The 18026-nt window shown below is 41.8% G+C and overlaps 1 protein-coding gene across 1 annotated transcript in view; it reads right to left on the bottom strand.

Moving 5' to 3' along the window:
* Positions 1-471: 471 nt before the first annotated feature.
* Positions 472-18026, bottom strand: part of LOC122551251 (inositol polyphosphate 1-phosphatase-like) — a 74252-nt gene continuing 56697 nt past the window's right edge. Inside the window, exons 5-6 of the mRNA XM_043692863.1 lie at positions 10168-10342; positions 472-2401 (exon numbers count right to left, since the gene is read on the bottom strand). Of these exons, the coding sequence (XP_043548798.1) occupies positions 1852-2401; positions 10168-10342 (725 nt within the window). The 3' untranslated portion in view covers positions 472-1851. The remainder of the gene's footprint in view (positions 2402-10167; positions 10343-18026) is intronic.

Below are 18026 nucleotides of genomic sequence, written 5' to 3'. Positions count from 1 at the left end.
ACTTGCAAGAGCAGGAAATGTGATGGGTAAGGTGACTGAATTATGTAGAAGCTGAAATTTCAATTTCCTGGTGGTGGACTGAGGTGTAGGGATTAAGTCAGAAGCCAGCTGTTTGGTTGTGGCATTCTGAGCCTCATACCAGCCTGTGGCAGGTTCATACTTGTAATAAAATTGTGTTCCATTAATACTCAATAGCAGAAAACTATGTTCAATTATTACCTTTAAGTTAACCTCAGCATTGCATGAAAATCTCTGAGCATCTGGTTCATATTTATTTATACACAAGAGTCAGCCTTGTGCAGTGATTCTGAGGTCAGTGATTTTACTTGTTGAACTCTGCATCATAAGGGAGAAGAAGGAGAAAGTGGGAGCTTGTGTGGAGACTTGGAATGGCGAGAGTGAGTCGGTAGGAAGGAGACTGGAATCAAGTGTCTGGAGGAATGGGGGAAATGGACAAGAGAAGGGTCTGGCATTTTGGTTGTGGTGGGGTGGGTGAAACAATCAGTCAAAATAAGAAAATAAGAGGCTTAAAAGGGGGATGTCAACACTGTCCACATGGTCTATCTCTAGTTGTTGGCTGGCAGAGATCTTATAGGGCATTGAATTCATCAAGAACGTGTCAAATACCTCTACTGAAAGTGATCTCAGGCAATATTCCTTACAGTGCATTGAAGGGAGAGCCAGCTGAAACTGGAGAATTCAAAACAGGACACGGGTACAATAAAGCACATCATTATCTCTTCAACAAGAATGAAATGTTCCTAATTGCACCGTAACCAATGTGTGCCAACCATGAGATGTGCTAGTACATATAGTTCTCTGAGTAAGCTATTCTCCACAAATAACAATGATGCCAATGTAAATAAAGTGAATTATAGTTGGGCAGGAAAGTTATGGCTCTAATGAGCTGTCTCCCTGCTTGTCCAGGTGGCTCTTTTATAGCCCATCTGCTGCTGCAGTGGACTTAACTTCCCCAGTTGTATGATCGCAAGTGTGACCCTTGCAGTTCTATCAATTATAGTTGCAACTGTGCAGGGAAGAGGAAAAAGCGAGAACGGAATGGTGCCCACTTCCCTTTCTGCCACTGAAAATGTCATGCCACAGTTAAATTTATGCCTGCGTCTGAATTTAATCAAATTCATATAATCATGATACAGGACCTTGCAGACTGTGGGTGGTAACCCCAGTGAGGTCGTGACACAAGATTTTGAGGTCACGAGTAATGCCTGCAATGGGACTCAGAATGTCCGGCCCTTTAAATCTTCGCTTTTTTTTGTTCTTGGTGGCCATGGGTTAATGGACTGCTCTCTCACGGCCTGGTTTGCTGAAGAGAACAAGCTTGTGAAATAGTAGGTGTTGCATTTCTTGTGGAACGGCTGGCTTTGCATCAACTCTGCCCACACTCAATTTACTTCGCCCACGGCTGATCAACAGCTGAAATCTCCCCCGCAACAAGTCTCAAAGCCCATACATTTTCACTCTGGGGTAACACAATATCTGAGGCATTAAAATATGGTCACACTAGGAAGACGTTTGGGAAATGCTGTGATAAAACATATATCTATTTATATTTATAGTGTTAGTGGCTGTAAGGTAATTAAATCTATCATCTTGCAATCTTCGAGTTTTGTCTCCATGCTAGTGATCATAATTCTTATTTAAACAAGCATTATATATTCTCCCTTTGAAGTTTGTTCTGTGAATTTGACCGTAAAATACGAGACTTCCTTTGGTTTTGTTATATTGCTAACCAAAACATGTGAAGTCCAAACCTGTATTATATTTGTAATACATTTTATCATATTATTAGCTGCCCTTTTAAATGGGAAGAAAATTTAAAAACAATTATGATCAGAGGTTTACTTTAGAAACGATGTTCATAATGGTGTCCAAATCCTTGGGACACCTGTAGGCTACTAAGCCCCCTTTATTGGCCCATCTGTCTACACCAGTGGCACCATTCACTGGTGTATTATAGATTAACTCCGGACGTTCATCCAAATTACCTGCTTTTATTCTTTTCAAGCATTCTCTAAAGTCTACCATACCTCCTCCCAAAGACCTCAGTATAGCATGAGGTGCACAGCAGTCCCATTTGAAAGTGGTGTCCTCAGACAAAAGATAGACACTGACAAAGCCTTGCACAGCACACAGGCTTTTATAGCCAGCACCAGCTGCATAGTACAACCGCAACATGGACAATGCTGTCTTGATAGCTTCGTTTTCACTTGTACTAATGACAGCTGACAAATTATCGTTGCCAGATTGCAGGTCTTCACTCCGCCTTGAATCTTCACACTGATCATCAGTTGATTGAGAAGTAGCATTTACATCTTGATTTTGCAGTGAACATATGTTGATGCCTTTATAAGAAAGCCCCCAGAAATACTGTCCTCTCCATCTGAGAAGAAAAGCAATAATATTAAATGAAGATTGGTTACTTGGACCCAATTATGTAGAAAAAGTATATAATAGGAGGAAAGCATAACTTTTGAGCCTGTTCACCCATTCAATTCGATCATGACTGATCTGTATTTTAATTCAGCTTCCCTCCTTAGTTCTGTATTCTTCATCACCCTTATCTAACAAAATTGGAAGTCCAAAATTATTAGAGGAAGCAGTTGTTTTCAATTTTTTTTACATTTGTGTTTGTGACTACATAGATTATTACTATTAATTTTACAGAAGTATTTCAATGCAAATGAAGCAAGGGTGATGTGTGAAAAAGACTTTTTCACACAGTGAGTTGTTAGTGTCTGGAATGCACTACCTGGAAATGTGGCAGAAGGAGGTTCAATTGTGGTATTCAAGAGAGAATTGGATGGTTATTTGGACACTAATGTTGTGCAGAGCTACAGGGAAAAGATTGGCACTAGATAATAGAGTTGGTGCAGGCACAATGGGTCAAATGGTTTCCTTTTGCACCAAAATAATTCTGCGATACTATATGACATGTCAATTTTTATGTGGGGAAAGAGATGAGACATGCAATGTTTCCACTATGACAACATGCAGTATTGATTTCGTAACAACTTTTAATGAAATAATTTCACAAAAATTGCATCATTTGATATTTGCCAAACAAAGGTTGACCATTAGTACAGTAGAGTGTCATTGCTTACAACAATAACATCTAGCATTTATGTAACACTTTTAAGCTGGCCCAATATTCTTGGTTACCTCACAGAAACGCCATGTAAGAAATGATACACGGCATCAAGGAGATCAGAATGAATGTGAACAAAGAAACACGGGTCTTAAGGACGGCCTTAAAAGAGGAGCGAGGAAAACCAAAACTATTTGTTTCTCTAGATGTGGTCTGAGCTGCCAAGTATTTCCAGCAGTTTCTGTTTACATTTCAGATTTCCAACATCTGCATTGTCTTGAGTCTATTAGTCTCTGAACTGAACTGAACCCCATACCCACCAAACACCCATAGGTTCCCTTTCTCAAGAATTCCAGAGATTCACAACCTTCCCAAATGAAGATGTCTCTCTACATTTCATGTCAAAATGGAAGACCCCCTTACTCCAGAACTGTGGCCTTGCGGTTTTGATTCACAAACCATGAAAACATTTTTTAAGGCCGTGTCAAGCCTTAAGTTAAATCCTAGTTCTGCTCAGGTCACAGACCTGAAATCTTTACTCTTGTTTCTCTCCACACAGATGGCACCAGACCAACTGAGCATTTCCTGTTTTTTTATTTCAGAGATTCAGAGATTTTTAGGCTAGTGCTGGAAGGTGGAGTTTAAGTAGAAGATCAGCCATTATCTTGTTTGATAGTGGACAGACCTGAGAGGCTCCAGTTTCCAATATTCTAGTAGGTTTAACAGAGCCTGCCTGGACCACATTACGTGCCATCAAACCTCACTCTGCTTTGATAAGAACTATCTAATCATTCTATGTCATTCTGAAATGGAAAGTTGACTCCTGTCTCATTTGTCCACTGCCATTTAATAAATATTTTATTAATTTCCTGGATTTTGAATAAGAAGTGAAGAAAGGGAGAGTCAGAGTTTAAATATTTGACAAATTTCATGTGCTAAAATAGTATTGTCATTGCGCAATAGCATTGACAAGAATCCAAACAGCAGTCCTCTACAATTCAACTCAAGTGGTTAGATTCCTTGGAGGGAGGGGGAGGGGAATCAAGAAAATTTAAAATATGTTATACTTCCTACTGAAAAATAAAGCACTCTACTAAATGGTAGCATTGGTTTTACCACTGGGTTCGAAAACAAACTTGTATCTGTTACGAGTAACGTAAGGTGCACACAGGACAAAGAGAGGGTGTATACATAGGAGTGTAGACTAAGCATGTGCAGTGATTACATCTAATTGCACTTCTTATAGAGCTTAACATTTAGGGACAGCAATGGAGTCAGATGCCTAGCTTGCTAAAAATACAAACTGCAGCACTTAACAATTCCTGATAGAGATGCCACTGTTATTTTGACTGCTCAGTTCATGTATAATGTTGGATTATGCACCAGATGAAATTAACTTATTTTACAAGAGCTCCATCTACAGTCCTCGGTTTCGCAAAACAGGTTGGCATTACGTGTTGAATTTTGGATTTATGCCTGTCACATACTTCTCTCGAGCAGCAAACATTTCCAATTGTGCTCGATACTCCTTGTGAAAATTTAATTTCATTCTCTCTGCCACACAGCTTCTGAATATTGCAAAATGTCTCCATTTGCCTATTTTTAACTTTTTTTGTCTATTTCAAGTGAAGCTAACATAAGGAAGCTTTAAAGACAGAGAAGGAAACAGAAGAAAGAATTTAAGGACATTGTAAAGTATAGGGCTGAGTCACTGAAAGGTTCTCCAATGAATGGTGGAGAGGAGTTTGTACATTCTCCCCGTGTCTGCGTGGGTTTCCTCCGGGTGCTCCGGTTTCCTCCCACAGTCCAAAGATGTGCAGGTCAGGTGAATCGGCCATGCTAAATTGCCCATAGTGTTAGGTGCTTTAGTCAGAGGGAAATGGGTCTGGGTGGGTTTCTCTTCGGAGGGTCAGTGTGGACTTGTTGGGCCAAAGGGCCTGTTTCCACACTGTAGGGAATCTAATCTAAGGTGATCTAATCTAAAAAGGGAAGAGCAGATGCATACAGACTAGAATCAGGGTACTGGAAGGGGAAAAGAAGATATAAAGCTGATGAAGAGGCATCAGAATAGAACGAGGTGGGAATAATATGTGGATAAGGATAAGAATCTTAAAATTTAACAGGTTTAGTGATGATGAGGTGGGAAGTAGTGGGAGAATATAACTTAGTGCAAACAGATAAAATGGGATTGTGGACAAGTTAGGAGTTGAGGAACAAAGGGTCTAGTGGGAGAGTGGACTTGAAAGAAGATGAGAACATAAGAACTAGGTGCAGGAATAGGCCGTCTGGCACTTCGAGCCTGCTCTGCCAATCAAGATGATGATGGCTGATCTTTTTGTGGACTCAGATCCACTTACCTGTGCTCTCACCATATAATAATTCCTTTATTATTCAAAAAAGTATGTACCTTTGCTTTAAAATCATTTACTGAAGTGGCTTCAACTGCTTCCCTGGGCAAGGAATTCCATAGAAGAACATCCCTCCGAGTGAAGAAATTCCTTCTCAATTCAGTCCTAAATCTGCTCCCTCTAATCTTGAAGCTATGCCCTTTTGTCCTAGCTTCACCTGCCAGTGGAAATATCCTCTCCACTTCTACCCTATCTATTTCCTTCATTATTTTATATGTTTCTATAAGATCCTCCCTCATTCTCCTGAATTCCAATGAATATAATCCCAATCTACTCAGTGTCTCCTCATAAGCCAATCCCCTCAACTCCAGAATTAATGTAGTGAACCACTTCTGCACCCCCTCCAGTGCCAATACGTCCTTTCTCAAGTAAGGAGACTAAATCTTCACACAGTACTCCAGGTGTGGCCTCACCAGTACCTTGTACACCTGCAATACTACCTTCTGCATTTAAACTCAACCCCTTTAGCAATGAAGGACAAAATTCCATTTGCCTTCTTAATTACTTGTGGGACCTGCACACCAACCTTCTGTGATTCATGCACAAGGACACCCAAGTCCCTCTGCATAGCAGCATGCTGCAACTTTTTACCATTCAAGTAATACTTCTTTCTATTGTTTTTCCTACCAAAATGTATGACTTCACATTTACTAACATTGTATTTCATCTCCCAGATCTTTGCCCACTCAATAAATGTACCAATGTTCCTCTGCAAAGTTTCACAGTCCTCTGCACATTTTGCTCTGCCACCTACCTTAGTGTCATCTGCAAACTTTGACACCCTACACAGGGTCCCAAACTCCAAATTATCGATATAAATTGTGTATAATTGCGTTTTTTTTTAGATTACTTACAGTGTGGAAACAGGCCCTTCGGCCCAACAAGTCCACAACGACTCTTCGAAGAGCAACCCACCCAGACCCATTCCCCTACACCGAACACTACGGGCAATTCAGCATGGCCAATTCACCTAACCTGCACATTTTTGGACTGTGGGATAAAACTGGAGCACCCGGAGGAAACCCACACAGACACAGGGAGAATGTGCAAACTCCACACAGACAGTTGCCTGAGGCGGGAGTTGAACCCAGGTCTCTGGTGCTGTGAGGTAGCAGTGCTAACCACTGTGCTACCGTGCTGCCCAGAAACACCAATCCCTGAGGCACATGACTAGCCACTGATTGCCAGCCAGAATAGCACTCATTTATCCCCACTCTTTGCTTCCTGTTAGTCAACCAATTCTCTAACCATGCTAATACTTTCCCCGTAATGCCATGCATCCTTATCTTGTGCAGCAGCTTCTAGTGCAGCACCCTGTTGAAAGGCTTTTGGAAATCTAGGTACACCACATCCACTGGGTCCCTGTTGTCCACCGTGCTCGAAATGTCTTCGTAAAATTCCAAAAGATTTGTTAAGCATGACCTGCTCTTCATGAACCTATGCTGCATCTGCCTGAAGGGACAATTTCTTCCTTGATAATAGACTCAAGCACCTTCCCCACCTTAAGCTAACCGTGTATAATTCCCCATCTTATGGCTACCTGAAAGAAATCAGTTTTAGTAAAAAAATGGTGCTGGGGAAATTAATGGGAGTTAAAGGCTGACAAAGCACCAGTGCCTGATAACCTAAATCCCAAAGCACCAAAGGAAGTGGCCCTTGAAATATTAGGATACATTGGTGATCATTGTCCAAACTTGTATAGACTCCAGAACAATTTCTACAGATTGGAAGGTGGCAGATGTAATCCAACTATTTAAGAAGTGAGAGCAGAGACAGAGAATTACAGACCAGTTAGCCTAACGTCAGTAGTGGGTAAATGCTAGAGTCTATTAAAAAAATGTGATAACATTTGGAAATCATTGACAGGATTGGAAAAGCTAGTTTTGGTTTATGAAAGACAAATCATGCATAACAAATCTACTGGAGGTTTTATGAGGATGTAACTAGTAGAATAGATAAGGAAGAACCAGTGGATGTAGAGTATTTGGATTTTCAAAAGACTTTTGATAAGGTCCTTCATAAGAGGTTGGTGGCTGTGCACATGGGATTGGGGATAATAGACTGGCATGGATAGAGAATTGGTTGACAGGCAGGAAAGAGAAAGTCAGAATAAATCGGTCATTTTTCCAAGTGGCAAATAGTGACTAGTGGGATACAGTAAGGATCAGTGGTTGGACTCAGCTTTCACGATGTATGTAAATGACCTGGATGAAGGAACCAAATGTAATATTTCCAGGCTTTTTGACAACATAAAGCTGGGTGGAACTGTAAGAGATGAGAAGGATGCAAAGATGCTTCAAGGTGATTTAAGTAAGTTGATTGAATGGGCAATAAACATGGCAGATGCAGTAACGTGTGGCTAAATGTGATGTTACACACTTTAGGATGAGAAACAGAAATGAGAAGCATAACTTAAATGGTGATATACTGGGAAATATGGGTGTACAAAAGGATATGGGCGTTCTTGTGCACCAGTCAATGAAAGTAGGCAGGCAGGTGGAGCAAGTAATCAGGAAGGAAAATGGATGATTTTGCTGGTTAGGATGTCTCAAACCAAGGGATACAGTCTCAGGATACGGGGAAGACCATTTAGGACTGAGATGAGGAAAATCTTCTTCACTCAAAAGGCTATGAACCTGTGGAATTCTCCATCACAGAATGCTGTGGAGGTCAAGTCACTGAATATATTCAAGAAAGAGATCAATACATATTCAGATTTTAAAGACATTAAGGGGTATGAGGAAAAATCAGGATTATGGAATTAAGATAAGGGATCAGCCACAATCATATTGAATGATGGAGCAGGCCCGAAGAGCCAAATGGCCTACTCCTGCTCCTAGTTTCTATGTTCCCTTGAGTTTATGGAGCATGGAGGTGGGGCTGTTGGCGAAAAAAGCATCCAAGAAATTGATTAGTTTTCCATTTCTTAAATTTAGGGAAATTCCATGACTTTGTGCCATTCAGGCTGCCCAGTGAGGTCATGAAATTGGAAAAATTCGCAAGAATATAATCTGGGTTCTATCAGTTTGCACAGGAACTCTGGCAAACAGAGGTCAGCATATAAATATGGAAAAGGAGCAAGGAAGAATTGTATCATTGTGGAACATTGGGGGCGACTTTGCGTGGGTAGGAAGAGAAGTTATTTTTTGATGGTGCTCTGGATGTCGTAGAACATTGGAGTAAGAAGGCACACTTTTGAGAAGTTAATTCATAATGGTGACTTTGAGAAAGAGAACAGGGCAAAAGGACATAATTTAACATTCAGCTAATTGAAAGGTCAAAAGTTGGTTATGGAATGAATTATTGCGGCAGGATTTGAGTTTCATCAAAGAGAAGGACTTAGACAAGTAGAGGCAAAGATGGCAGAAAAGTATTGGTATGGTAGAGGAAGAAGATTAGTGTGAGCAAGGAATTGGAGGGTTTTATCGGGATAAAGCAGATGCTGGTTATGGCTGAGAATTGATGGTCTCAACCTTTGTGATACAACGTATCTCCTCATGCTTGGTTGGTTTTGGAAGTACGAGCAAAGAAGGTGAAACAAGGGGGCCAGAGGAGCTCTTAGCGAACAATGGAGTTTTCCTTTCACAGTATCATATCATTGTTACAGAGCAGAAGGAGGCTGTTCGCCACATTTTGCTCATGCAAATCTCCTGCCTTTTACCCCTTCTTGCACACTACTTCTTTCTAAATAATCATTCAATGCCCTCTTGAATACCTCAACTGAACCTGCCTCCATCACATCTCCAGGCAGTACATTCTAAACCCGAACTACTTGCCGTGTGAAAACCTTTTTCACGTTACCCTTGCTTGTTTTGCACATCACTTTAAATCTATGCTCTCTCGTTCTTGTTCCTTTTAAGAACATGAACAGCTTCTCCCCAACTAGATTAGATTCCCTACATTGTGGAAACAGGCCCTTTGGCCCAAAATGTCTACACCAACCCTCTGAAGAGTAACCCACCCAGACCCATTTCCCTCTGACTATTGCACCTAACACTATGGGCAATTTAGCCTGGCCAATTTACCTGACCTGCACATCTTTAGACTGTGGGAGGAAACCAGAGAAAACCCATACAGACACAGGGAGAATGTACAAACTCCACACAGACAGTCGCCCAAGGCTGAATTGAACCTGGGACTCTAGTGCTGTGAGGCAGCAGTGCTAACCACTGAGCCACCATGCCATCTCAACTACTTTGGCTGGACCACTCATCATTATTACTACTCATCAAATTTCTCCCAAAACGTCCTCTCTGAAATGATCCCCAACTTAACTAGAGCAAGGAAAACAGGGTGATGATCGATGTGATCAAAATTGTTTTAGTGGTGAAGAGCAAAGTTAAATATCTTGTGCTTCAAGCTTCAGGTCTGAACGGGCCTCAGCAGGCAAGAGATCCTCTCCTAATTTAATGTTAATGGCAGTCAATCTATTCATGTCAGTTTTCTACTGAGATTAATTTAAAATAACATAGAGTCTCTGATTAATCAGAAAACAAGAAGAAACTTGTTTGTTCATGTTTTCTGTCATCATTTAATAGTAGGATTTTAAAAGCTTTACGCTACACTACACTTTACCACTAGTTTAGAATGCTAGAATGCTAATACCAGGCTGTTACACATAATTGTACATTCCATCTACTGTGTTTTTTTTACCTGAAACTATCTGGATCACGGGTTACAAAGGGCTGGTTGATGACCCCCATTATGGGGAGCCCAGAACTTCGGTTATATACACCAATCAGAATGGTCACACACTGGAGGCCTTTGGAGTAAATTCCATCTTTAGGCTTTTCATCAGCATATCCTTTTATGTATTGAAGTGTTGAGTCTAAAGAGATAAGAAACAAGAAATCTCCTCTGTTGTTACAAACACTGGAAAATAAAACTGACAATGAATGCTTGCTGCATACGAAAAATGAGATACAATATTTAGCAATTAGTGTATGTTTCTTAAAATTGACTCTTTATTAGTAGCATTCACACTGAACTTTGGCAAGATGACAGAGTTGATAATACTTGGACTTAATGGCATTTTCTCATTTCATGCTTCCTGTGAATTTCCATGTCCCTTTACTCTTGGTCAAGTATTCATAATCATAAGGTTCATAATCATGATTCTCTACCTGGAAAGTTCCTTTTTGACAGAAGAGAAAGGCAACAGGAGATAATGCACTTTTCCCTGAAGGTCTAGGTTGATTAACTTCCATTCGTTAATTGCAACCCTGTAGTATTGTATCACTTAAGAGAATAATACATTTCATAAGAAGGCTGAAGAAGGATTGAGAGAACCACATATACCCCTGATGGTTGAAAACAAAGTTCGAAAAAGGCATGCATTGCATTTGATTATTTGAATTTTGCTTTTTGTTTCCCTGGACTGGGTTTTCAGGACACTGAACTCTAAAATGGGAACAGAGTGCAAGAGGATGTGGGCAGAAAATACCCAGGTTGGATCAATCACCAATCCAGGTGCCAGCAATGGTCAGCAGAACAGCGTGGTGGGACAGGAAGCATTTGCCTCTGTCCAACTGAGGCCAATTAAAGCAGTTGAAAAGGTCATAAATGGCCTGTTGGATAGGGAGGGTGCAGTAATTGAAACAAAAACAGAAGTTGCAGGTCTGGTGGCATCTGTGAAGAGAAGTAGGAGTTAACGTTTCGGATGCGGTGACCCTTCCTCAGAACACTATTTTAAAGGATGGTACAGGCTTCAGAAGCGGACAGTTTCTGATCAACTGATAAGAAGTGGGTACACAGTGGAGAGGGTCGCAAGGCTGCCTCAGTGCAACACTCCTGTCCCATAGGACGGTCAATGAGGCAAAGGAGACTCAGCTCTTTGAGACCAGGTGTGTTTGGTCATGTGCAGGTAGCATGGACATGGACATGGTGTTTGGGCATCAAATGGGATCATCACCCTTACAGTTGTCATGGGAGCAATTGAGCAGGAGACAAGGCCCTCAATTACAATAGGATGGCCTCCTATCTAAAAGGCAGCCTGCAGTTAGCAGTGCAGCATAACTGTCAACTTCTGGGGCCAGTGGTGATGAGGTGCAACATTCTCACCGGGAAAAGTGAAAGCCTGGATATTAGCAGGGCATGAGAAAGGAAACAGGGATTGACAACAGGCATGCCATCCCTAAGACAACAATCAAGCAGGCCATTAGGATTCTGATTATGTAATTCTGGTGCCTGAATTGGATGTATCCTCCAATATCATTCAGCAAGGACTGTCACCATTGTGGTGTTATAGTGTGCTCTCTATTTTGTGACTCTCCAGAGAGGTGTAGAAGTTGATGACATTGAGAACCTACCAAGAAACAGTTCATCAGGGAAGGAGCAGGAGGCAAGAGAGGAGGAGGAAAAACAAGCAAAGGAGATGGCATTGAACAGAGATGTGTTCTCTGCATGGAAAGCTGCGTCCTCCTGTTGCTCCTTTTCACTTCGCAATCTCCAACACTAGATTCAGATTGGTATCAGTGAGGAAGATGGTAGTGTAGTGGTAATGACATTGGCTAGTAAACCAGAGCCCCGTGCTTTAGTGTGCTCATAACATTGGTTTGAATCCCACCAGGGCAACTGGTGAAATTTGAACTCAATAAAATCTGGAATTTCAACCTAGTCTAATGGAGAGCATGTATCAGTATCAGTAGGCATGACCACTATACAGTCACATTGACAACTTCCTCAATCTTGTTGTGTGGTACTACCACTGTGCTAAATGGGACAGACTGCTAATGTCTAGAAACTCAAAACTGGGCATTAATGAGTGGCTATGGGCCATCAGCAACAGAAGAATTGCATTCACCTATTGGAATAGGAGTAGGTCATTTGGCCCATTGAACCTGCCATACTTTTCAATATGGCTGATCGAACACTTCAATGCCTTTTACTAGCCCCATCTTAGCTGCATCTACCCTGTCTATCCCGTTAAGGATCTTATAGATATCAATGAGATCACTGCTCATTCTTTTAAATTCAAGACAATTCAGGCCCTGTTTACTAAATCTCTCTTCAGAGGATAGTCCAGCCATCCCAGGAATATCTAGTGAACCTTTGTTGCACTCCCTTTATGACAGTGCCTTTCATGAGATATGGAGACCAAAACTGCATTCAGCACTCCAGGTATGGTCTAACCAAGCTCTTATACAATTGAAATCAATTCACTCCTCCTGTACTCCAATTCTCTTGCAGTAAAGGCTAACATTTTATTAGCCTTCCAATTAGTTTTTTGTATTTATATATTAACCTTCTGTAACATATTGATGAGGACACACAAGTCCCTTTGTACATTGACACTTTACAACCTCTTACCAATTAAAAATGCTGTACACATCTGATTTTTTCGACACAGTTGAAGCATTTGCATCCATATTCAACCAGATGTGCTGAGTGAATGATTGATCTTAATTTCCTGAGGTTCCCAAAATTACGGGAGTGAATTTTCAGCCAACTGGATTCACTCTGTGATGTCAAGAAACGGCTGAAGGCACAGCATTCTACCAAGGCTAGGGGCCCTGAAAACATAGTGCTGCCAAACCAGCTGTGTCCCTCGCCAAACTATTCCAGTACAGCTATAAGCATCTAGCCAACAATACAGAAAATTTCCCAGGCATGTTCTGTTCGCAAACAGTAAGACAAATCCAACCCAGCCAAATCATTCCCTATTAGTTTACTTTTGATCATCAATAAAGTTATGGAGGGGGTCATCCAAAGTGCTATCGCAGAGTACTTGCAAAGGAATAACCTCTCACATAGTTGGGTTTTATCACTCACTTCCTGACTTCATTGCAGCCTTTGTCCAAACGTGGACAGAAGAGGTTAATTCCAGAGGTGAGGTGAGAAGGACTGCCCTTGACATCAAGGCCACATTTGACCAAGTGTAGCATCAAGGTGCCCTAGAAAAATTGGAGTCAGTGGAAGTGGGGGAATTGCTGGATGGAATCATATTTAGCACAAACGAAGATGGTTGTTGGTCATCTCAGTCTAAGGACATTGTTGCACAAGTTCCTCAAAGTAGTGTCTGAGGCCAACCATCTTCACTTCCAAAAAAGAGTCATATTAGACTCAATATGTTAACTGTTTCTCATTCCACACATGCTACCAGACCTGCTGAGTACTTCCAGCATTGTCTGTTTTGATACAATTAAGAAATAAGTAACGGTCTGCCTTGCTGACTTCCAGACTTCTGGCTTCTTTGTGGCATCTCATTCTCTTCTATTGCTGTGAAATTGTTCAGACAAAGTGCAGATCTTCCCCTCAGTACAACTAGAAGTATAAGAAGTGGCTGCTATGGAGAGTCGAAGTGAGATTCACACTTCATCTGACCCACTGCTCTCCCGGCCCTCATTAGCTGTAAGTGAACAAGAAGCCCATCTCCATACCAATTAAGTGCTGACCTCTGGGAAATCTGAACTTTGATCAATTTCCCAGTGGAGGTAGATTTTGAGCCCAAACACAGAACCAGCTCCTCTCTCCAGCCTTTGTGCCATAAACATAGACACTTATTCTGCTACATTCAGGTTTGAGTTCACCTCCTTTGGAGAAAAACAATGTGACTATGAAGCCGAGGACCTTTCCATGATCAATGTAATTAACACATCACCTAACCTGAGCACAACATGTTTCCTGTAGTGAATCTTTCTCTCTACAGGCAGGAATGCTCTCATGCTGTTGTCCACTTGACAGCTTGGCTGAAGACAAGTAATGTCACTCCTTAAGGATTCCAAAGATTAAATGTCAGCTGAGGCCAGAATTCAAACAGGCTCACAGACAAGGTTTAGCTATTTACCACATATACTCATTCACTGTCTAATTTCCATATGGAAATTTAGCTTCTCAAAGATATTAATATAGTGCTTAGGAAGCATAACATTTCTGATAATCAAAACAATCAATATTTCAATGAAGCATTCACTGGTGGGAATCCACATTTAAGTTTGAACAATGTGCACCACAGAATGAATATACTGTTTCAAGTTGTATTTATTGGCTACAGTTAAAATTTTTAACAGCCATGTAAATAAAATACAAAGAAGCTAACATGACAGGAACTGAAGGAAAATTATACAATTATTGAGGATTTAGAAATATCTTAAAGTAATTACGGTAAGCTTAATGTTTAAATAGAACACCGAGAATCACTGACAGGTGAATTATGCTAGCAGCATGTTTCCACCTGGTTTTATGGCTTTCTTCATTTGCAAACCAAAATTCCCCTTATTGGTCTTTCCTGTACCACACACAAGCTCCATCCAAACTTTGACCCATATTCAAATACTGAGCTGCCAAATCCCTTGTCCTCTGTTTCCTCTCAAACTTGCAGCTGTCAAACTGTTAGACACCTCACTCACCTCCACTTCTGTCCAGCAAAATCCTTACTCTCTTACACCCTGGTTGTTCCCTTTGCTATGGATCCTATTTCCATTTCTTCATTTAAAGCATTCAGACTTCAGAGCATTCCTTGGTACAACTGGCTCAGCCCTCAATCAAATCTGACAAGACCATATTAAATACAATTGGACCCTTGCAAAACTCATTTAATGTGTTGGAGTCGAAAAGTGTGGTGCTGGAAAAGTACAGCAGGTCAGGCAGCATCTGAAGAGCAGGACAGTCGACGTTTCGGGCATAAGCCCTTCATCGGGAATCTATGTTGTCTTCCATTATCCAGCTCAGTAAGACTGCCCTCACTTAGTTCCACTCTTATTTATCTCATTGCATCCGGAATATGTTCAGGAATGACTTCATCTCCCAAAAAGTTATCTTTGGCCCTTCCTTCTACCTCATCCATTTGCCAGCAATATGATTTGAAAATACAATGAAGGCTTCCACATATATGTGGGCAAAAGTTTTCTCCAACTTTTTGTATGCCTAACAACCCTATCATTATCCATGGTTAGGCTGTATGTTTGAATTAGACCAGGGAAACCCAGTGGATGTGGTCTATCTAGACTTCCAAAAGGCCTTTGATAAGGTGCCACACGGGAGGCTGCTGAGTAAGGTGAGGGCATATGGTGTTCGAGGTGAGCTACTGGCATTGATTGAGGATTGGCTGTCTGACAGAAGGCAGAGAGTTGGGATAAAAGGTTCTTTTTCGGAATGGCAGCCGGTGACAAGCGGTGTCCCACAGGGTTCAGTGTTGGGGCCGCAGCTGTTCACATTATATATTAATGATCTGGATGAAGGGACTGGGGGCATTCTAGCGAAGTTTGCCAACGATACGAAGTTAGGTGGACAGGCAGGTACTGAGGAAATGGGGAGGCTGCAGAAGGATCTAGACAGTTTGGGAGAGTGGTCCAGGAAATGGCTGATGAAGTTCATGAGCAAATGTGAGGTCTTGCACTTTGGAAAAAAGAATACAAGCATGGACTACTTTCTAAATGGTGAGAAAATTCATAAAGCCAAAGTACAAAGGGATCTGGGAGTGCTTGTCGAAGATTCTCTAAAGGTAAACATGCAGGTTGAATCCATGATTAAGAAAGCGAATGCAATGTTGTCATTTATCTCAAGAGGGTGGGAATATAAAAGCAGCGATGTGCTACTGAGCCTTTATAAAGCTCTGGTTAGGCCCCATTTGGAGTACTGTGTCCAGGTTTGGGCCCCACACCTCAGGAGGGACATACTGGCACTGGAGCGTGTCCAGCGGAGATTCACACGGATGATCCCTGGAATGGTAGGTCTAACATATGAGGAACGGCTAAGGATCCTGGGATTGTATTCATTGGAGTTTAGAAGGATAAGGGGAGATCTAATAGAAACTTACAAGATAATACATGGCTTGGAAAGGGTGGACGCTAAGAAATTGTTTCCGTTAGGCGAGGAGACTAGGACCCGTGGACACAGCCTTAGAATTAGAGGGGGTAAATTCAGAACAGAAATGAGGAGACATTTCTTCAGCCAGAGAGTGGTGGGCCTGTGGAATTCATTGCTGCGGAGTGCAGTGGAAGCCGGGACGCTAAATGTCTTCAAGGCAGAGATTGATAAATTCTTGATGTCACAAGGAATTAAGGGCTACGGGGAGAATGCTGGTAAGTGGAGTTGAAATGCCCATCAGCCATGATTGAATGGCGGAGTGGACTCGATGGGCCGAATGGCCTTAATTCCACTCCTATGTCTTATGGTCTTATGAGTTACAAGTGTAGAAGACCACAATTCCCTTCAGTTAAACACTTGAAAGACTAAAGCCATCATCTATGCATGTGCCCCCAGACCCTCCCCAACAAAAAGTAAATTTAATGGACTCAATATTGATTCCATCACCTTCTTTGACCACTGTTGCAACTGTTCATAATGCTCTAATTGAGCCAAATTTGAGGTCAGATCCCTTAACAGCACTTTCTAAACATGTGACCCAACCATGTAGAAGGACAAGGTAAACAAATCCTTGGGAGTGCCACCATCTACAAGTTTTTCTCAAGCCACACATCAACCTGACTTGGAAATATATAGTTGTTCCTTTGCTGGGTCAAAAACCTGGAACTCCCATCCTTCTAGCACTGTAGGTATACCGCCACCAGACAGACTACAACAGCTCACTAAGGCAGCTCACCACCACCTTCACGAGAGATGGCAGCAAATATTGGTCTAGCCATCTACGCTTATAATCTATGAAAATTTAAGATACTCTATCAGTGACAAAGCATGTCTGTCACCTCTGTCACATCTCACTGCTGCATATGCTTAAACTAAGCTGTTGCTAAAACCCTGACAGTCCTTTGTAGAACCTGTTTGAATCACAGGTTGTTGATAAGTGTTTTTTAAATTTGCTTGTGAGACATGGGCTTTGCAAACTGGCCAGCATTTATTGCCCTTCTCTAGTTGCCCTTGAGAAAGTGATGGTCAGCTGCCTTCTTGAACCCTTGCAGTCCATCTGCTGTAGCTAGACCCACAATACCCTTAGGGAAAGAATTCCAGGATTTTGGCCCAGAGACACTGAAAGAACAGCAGTTATTTCCAAGTATGGTGAATGGCTTGGTGAGGAACTTGCAAGTGGTCATGCCCCCATATATTACTGCCCTCATCTTTCTAGATGGAAGTGGTCCTAGGTTTTGAAGGTGCTGTCTAAGGATCTTTGGTAAATTTCTGCAGTGCATCTTGTAGATAATACACACTACTACTACTACTGAGTGTTGGTGGTGAAGGGAGTGGGTGCTTGTGGGGGTGGTGCTAATCAACTGGGCTGCTTTAAATTTACCTGGACCATCTCTGACACCTCCCTCCCCTTCTTGGATCTCTCCATCTCCATTAATGACGACCGACTTGACACTGACATTTTTTACAAACCCACCGACTCCCACAGCTACCTGGATTACACCTCTTCCCACCCTACCTCTTGCAAAAATGCCATCCCGTATTCCCAATTCCTCTGCCTCCGCCGTATCTGCTCCCAGGTGGAGCAGTTCCACCACAGAACACACCAGATGGCCACCTTCTTTAGAGACCGCAATTTCCCGTCCCACGTGGTTAAAGATGCCCTCCAAAGCATCTCATCCACATCCCACACCTCCGCCCTCAGACCC

This window comes from Chiloscyllium plagiosum, chromosome 7 (genome assembly GCF_004010195.1).
Source record: "Chiloscyllium plagiosum isolate BGI_BamShark_2017 chromosome 7, ASM401019v2, whole genome shotgun sequence".
NCBI lineage: Eukaryota > Metazoa > Chordata > Chondrichthyes > Orectolobiformes > Hemiscylliidae > Chiloscyllium > Chiloscyllium plagiosum.
This window is presented reverse-complemented; position numbering and strand designations above follow the sequence as displayed.